The 6,372-nt window shown below is 36.3% G+C and overlaps 1 protein-coding gene across 1 annotated transcript; it reads right to left on the reverse strand.

Annotated features, from left to right (window-relative positions):
* Window positions 1-4,213: 4,213 nt before the first annotated feature.
* On the reverse strand, window positions 4,214-6,006 carry LOC107849247. The gene is made up of 2 exons (XM_016693871.2): window positions 5,500-6,006; window positions 4,214-4,363 (listed from the first exon to the last, which is right to left on the reverse strand). The coding sequence occupies exons 1-2, from the start codon at window positions 6,004-6,006 to the stop codon at window positions 4,214-4,216; spliced, it is 657 nt and encodes a 218-aa protein (XP_016549357.2).
* Window positions 6,007-6,372: the final 366 nt, after the last annotated feature.

Genomic DNA, 6,372 nt, shown 5'->3' on the forward strand with positions numbered 1-6,372 from the left:
AGGAACACAAATTCTCAGCCAAATTAAAACATATTTCACTATCTAATGTAATAAACATTATTGTTATATCATGGCAATGATATATTATTGCCCCTCTCTAATTACCTACTTAAGTATATCATGAAACATCAATGCTAATAGTGCCATAAACATTACTCTTATAGAAGCAATAAAGCAAGTATCATGAGGACCACAATAAGACAAAGTGCATCTGCGAAGTCAACTATGACAGCAATATACCAGACCCATGTTCACAAATTAGCATGAGTTATTATGGATATTCACAAGTTATATTATTGTGTATAGAGGACGACCAGTCAAGCATTTAAGCAGGTAAGGTTGTAGAATCTTTTCATGTTCTACCTTCAAAAAATTGGAAAGGCAACTTGATTTGAAAAACTTACCTGCAGGAACCCATTTTATTAATTAACAAACTCTACATTTTGATCGGGATCACTTCTTTCTACTCAAAATTCTTTACACATCGCTAATACGATCCCTTGAGAAGACTGTGCCGTACATCAACAAAGTACTAAGCAGTCAACAAAACATCAATCACCTCATTAACAACTTATCTAGCTATTAAAGAATAAACGTGAAGAGAAAAAGCAAAAAAATGTACATCCTCACTAATCCGAATTTGCAGCAAGACACTCCTTCTAACATCAACAACCAATTTTACCACAACAATCAACTCTAATCATCCAACACAACAAACCAAAATGAACACACACAACAACAACCTACCAAACTCAAACAGTAAAACAAAATGATATAAAAAAAAGTGAAACAAAAAGAGGAATTTCGCACCTTGTGTGGTGCAGCGAAACTGGGGCTGTGATGTCTAGGATTTTCTCTCGACGAAACCAACTTCGGAAACTCGACTTTAGGCCGAAAAAAAAAGAAATAAAACCTATAATTTTCAAATTTTCCTTTACCTGAACCACCACTCCGAACTCTGTTTTTCTCTTTTTTTTTCTTATCTATTTTTTTATCTCTTTCCCTTCTCTTAAGACTCACTCTTTTTTTTACTGATCTTTAACTTCAACGTCTGACTTTTGAACCATATTTTCATCGGTATTTATACCCGAAATATGGACGTGAAAGACCGGATTTAAACGTAAGAAAAGAGTTCCAACGGGCGAAACTCCCTATGAAGAAAATCCCCATTCAAAAACCAAACTTCACAGCCTTTAGACCATCATTTTGGTGATTTTTGGACTTCAAGATGTGGATTTGAAATCAAAAATAAGCTGTAACACCATTTGGGGACTGTCCTCCTTGCTTCTTTCAATTTCATGGGTTGAACGGTGTATAACTGGGAGATTTTTGGCAGTAAAGCTGAGCAGCAGCAGGCTATGAAGAATTAGAGTTCTCATGGTTTAGGGGTGGAGGAGATAGGTATAGAAGAGAAGGGAGAAGGGAGGGGCGTTTGGTCACTACTTTGGGAAAGATGATGGGGAGGTATCAATGCTCCCTTCTGTGGAACAGTTGGGCACATTTAATTCCTGAGAAGGGGACAGACGTGTATTTGTTGACCCAATTGTGATCCGTCTGATCTTTTGATCGGACGGTTCTGAAATAATAATAACAATAAAAATGGTAAATAAGAGAATATGTATATATACTGATAAATGTATACACATGAGTCGTTAATAAAAGAAAAGATCATTTTTTGGACCCATTCAATTTTGATCGGACAAGTCGAATTCAAATATATATATATATATATATATGTACATAAATATTTGAAATTCGGACTCTCGGATTGGAAAGAAGAATTAACAGACTGGATTAATTTACTAGTCGTGTGATTTTGGAATGATTTGATCTATTCAATCTTTGGATCGAACGATCATAAAATATTACCCTTTAAAAATAATAAAAATAGAAATGTATGTATATATGGATAAATATGAAAAGTCAATTTTTAAAACAACTATTTTTCATCCGTTCGATATCTGATCGGATGATTCAAATTTCAAAAATATATATAAAAGGGCAAATTATAATATATATATATATATATATATATATATATATGAACTTTTGAAAATTCAAGACCCCTCGGATTCAAAATAAATTGACAGATCGGGTTAAATTATATTCATTAAGGCGGAATGACGAAGCGGACATAGAAATTATACTGATTGGGGCTGATATTAGGGCTCTTGGCTGAATTTCATAAAATAGTAGTTGGGTTCGGGTAAAATAAAATAAAATAAAAAAGTTGGATTATTGTTAGCCTGAATACTCTTTTTCTATTAAATTTATCGATGCTCCCTGATATTCTGAAAATTATTCAAAACTATTATCAGTTTAACGTATATAAATTGTATACATAATTTGTACAGACATCCGATTTAATATTTTGCAACTTTCCTATTAATAAAATAGGTATATATGTATATATATGTGTGTGAAAATAAGGATATAATAAAATACATAAAAAATAAAAATATATGTACATTTTGTAAAAGATATATTTTATGTAGTAAAAATATATACGTATAAGGTCATAATACTCCTCAAAATACAGTTAGAAAGAATGCGGATGCGACTATCAAAAGATATATATTTGCAATTTTGATGTCAAAAAATATTTAAATATATTCAATTAAAATAATTTTATAAATGAAAGTAAATTCTCTTTTTATTAAAACTTGTAGAAATAGAAATAGAAATACCAAATCTTATTTTTAGTTAATTTTTTTTTAGGGCTAAGAAGCATCGGAAAAGTAATTAAAGTAAAAAGGGCGAGTCAAAATTGAGTGTCAACAGTTTCCCATGAGAGACCGAAGATTTGTATGGAAATCTTTGGGCACTCATGTTGACGTAACCAATTTTGTCTCGGGCGGAACAAAGTGTTTGAAAGATTATGGCCGAGCTCTGATTTTTTAGCTGCCTACATATCTCGGGCTCCACGAGAAATCAAGCCATTTGTAGTTCGAATTATAGAAAAATTTTGATATTTATCAAAATTTGCCCCAGTATATAATTATGAAAACACTGGGTTCAAACTTTCAACATGAATGAAATAGATATGGGTGCAAGTCCAAAACGGGCTGTTAGGAGTAGCTGGGATGAGGAGATGATGGATAGTGATATCTGCTGAGGATCTTGAGAGAAAAGAAGATAACGATTTTTTAAAAATTGCCCCAATGTCGGACTAAGACGGCACTGAGTGATGAAAGAAAAAACTGAAAACTTGAGTCGAGTCGAGTTGAGTTTATTTTCCAGAATCCTTCATGTAGCTAGGGATGCTTGACATTCCGCTAGTTTTCCCCAATTTGCTACTAAGAGGGTAGTTCCACGTTGTACTGCATGGTCCTGCAAAATAGATAACAGGTTGAAAAATACCTATTGTTCGAAAATTTGTAGATTGGAATCGTAATGTAAAGAGTAGAGTTTAGATATTCAAACTAGTATTGTCTCCATTAGTGGAGGCCTCTAACTGGTGGAGCAGTAACTGAAATATAGATAGCGTTCGTTGGCTGAAATGTAAATAGCCTCTGCCGGCTGAACTGTAAATAGCCTCCGTCGGTTGAACTGTAAATAGCCTCCATCGGCTGAGTAGGTGCTTGAATGTAAAGAGCCTCCATCGGCTAAAATATAAATAGCCGCCGTCAGCTGAAATATAAATAGCCTCTGTTGGCTGGAATGTAAATATCCTCTGACGGCGGGACATTTGCCCAAAGGTAAATGGCCTCGTATTTTTCAAGGCAGCCCTTGGTCTGAAATGAGATAACGGTATTGCTGCTGGAACTTGATGCTATTCTGATAGTGGCTTTCTTGCACGCTTGCTATGGTGTGGGCCTCTGATTGACAGGCTGTGCTTTGTTTCCTGAAATGCAATTCTCCAGTATGGAGGATTGTTTCTTTGCTTATATAAATTCTTGTATTTATGTCGGGGCATCCCCCTTGCTGGTGCATAACTCCCGATATGATGGAGAGTCGCATTGCCCATTTGCATCCTCCGATATGGCAGAGGATCATTTTGCTTGCTTATGTACAGTCTTTGAAATGTGGAACTCGACTTTGTTTGCTTATATACGGTCCTTGGAATATGGAACTCGACTTTGTTTGCTTATATACAGTCCTTGGAATGCGGAAGCTTGACTTTATTTGCTTATGTACAGTCTTTTGGAATGTGAGAGCTTGACTTTATTGAAGTTAAATGACACTCTCTGATTTGCGGAGTTATTTGGGGTAGTTAGACGATAATTCTCCGATTAGCGAAGTTATTCGACCCATTCAGGTGGTTGGCTCCGATTGGCGGAGTTTTGTTGGGACAAGTAAATAACCTAATCTTCCTATGAGGATCCTCTTTTCTTAGTTTTTGACCAGGGTCTTCAAAATGTACCTGCAAAAGAATTTGAATAAAACTGTTAGAGCTTGTGACAATTAGTATCAAGGTATGTAAAGAGAATAAAGGGAAGAATATTTGGCTCTTTTCGTGGTGGAAATCCGCATAAAGCCCCTGATCCTATCCCAAAGCTTGACTTAACGTAGCCTTCCAATTCCTAGTTTCCTGCGCTCAAAGAAAAATTCTTAGTTGGGATGGGGTGTTGATTTGTGTCGACTTGGGGATTTTGGCTTTTTTTACAAAATTCTCCAACACTTCCTCGGTTGCTCAATCACTCCTAAGTCTGGAGTCTCAGTAGGTGAAAAATTTGAAAGTATGGTGAAAAAAAAAAAAATATATATATATATATATGTATATATGTTTCGCAAATATATTACGTATATATTAAGTATATATAGTAATCCTTTGTCATTTTTAGATTATGACATGTTTGGAAATCCGTTAAGCCTCCACTTGTTGATCGTGACCCATGTAACTTTATCCTTCGGGTGGAGCTGCTCTGACTTTCGATACTATGACGGTTCTGGCGGAGAGATCCCTTATATTCTGAGGCTATACTATGGTCAATAGGGGATTTTTCTAAAGGTAAGACCGAACCTTTCAGGTTGCCTACGTATCTTTATAACAGGAATCAGGTCCGCACGTAGTTCAATTACAATGGGATAAGTGAAAATATGCAATGCAGTGACCGAGCCTGACTCAGGCTGCCTACGTATCTTAAGAATAGGAATCAAGTCATAACGTAGTTTGATACAAAAGTGAAATAATGCAATGACCGGGCCTGACTCAGGCTGCCTACGTATCCAAGTAGAATCAGGTCAGGCCATAGTTCATTACAATGAAAAGGTATAAATATGACGGGACCGAATCTGATGTGGATTGCCTACGTATCCCGTCATGGGAAATCAGGCTAATACGTAGTTCTGTTACATGAAAGGATGATTTTTTTTAGGTTTTCTAAGGGTAACCGAACCCAATATAGGCTGCCTACATATGCCGCCATGGGAAATCAGGCTAATACATAGTTCTATTACATTAGAGAAAATGCAAAAATTACAAAGAAACGACTAGCCCTAATGTCTTCAAATGTAGTACTTCTTGATGGCGTCTGCGTTGATCGGTTTTGTGCTTACTGTGTCGTCCATTTCTGTAAGTTTCACTGCTTCTCCTGAGAGCACTCGATGAATTATGTATGGACCTTGCCAATTTGGTGAAAATTTCCCTTTGGCTTCACCTTGGTAAGGGAATATTTTCTTCAATACCAATTGTCCAGGTGTGAATCGACGAGGCTTGACTTTCTTGTTGAACGCCTTGATCATTCTGTTTTGATAGAGTTGACCATGACAGACTGCATCCAATCTCTTTTTGTCAATAAGCATCAACTGTTCAATCATGCTACGAACCCATTCAGCGTCGTCTAGACCAACCTCCTGGATTATTCGTAATGAAGGTATCTCAACTTCTGCAGGTATCACCGTTTCCGACCCATAGACCAACATGTAAGGAGTAGAAGTTCTGATTATGGTGTGATATCCAAGTAAAGCATATGACAATTTCTCATGCCATTCCCTATTACCATCCACTATTTTTCTCAAAATCCTCTTGATATTCTTCTTTCCAGCTTCAACTGCTTCATTCATTTGTGGTCGATATACCGTGGAATTTCGGTGAGAGATCTTAAACCTTTCACAAATCTCTCTTATCAGGTCACTATTGAGATTGGTCCCATTATCTGTTATGATCGACTCTGGATTCCAAACTGACAGACTAAGTTGTTGCGAACAAAATCTGCTACCACCTTCTTTGTTATAGCCTTATGTGTTAAGGACTTAACCCACTTTATGAAGTAATTGATAGCGACCAAGATAAAATGATGTCCATTGGACGCAGGAGGATCTATGGGCCTAATAACATCCGTTCCCCAAGCAGCAAATGGCTAAGGAGAACTCATCACATTGAGTTCATTTGGCGGAACTCATATAAAGTCTCTATGAACTTGACATTGG

The sequence above is a fragment of the Capsicum annuum genome, chromosome 12 (assembly GCF_002878395.1).
Source record: "Capsicum annuum cultivar UCD-10X-F1 chromosome 12, UCD10Xv1.1, whole genome shotgun sequence".
In the NCBI taxonomy this organism is placed as follows: Eukaryota; Viridiplantae; Streptophyta; class Magnoliopsida; order Solanales; family Solanaceae; genus Capsicum; species Capsicum annuum.

Excerpts from the sequence above, each read along its gene's own strand:
- LOC107849247 (XM_016693871.2), bottom strand. The coding sequence starts at position 6,006 with ATGAATGAAGCAGTTGAAGCTGGAAAGAAGAATATCAAGAGGATTTTG. Across the intron at positions 4,364-5,499 it reads TTACAGAAATGGACGACACA|GTACATTTTGAAGACCCTGG; the intron begins GTAAGCACAAAA and ends ATTCTTTTGCAG.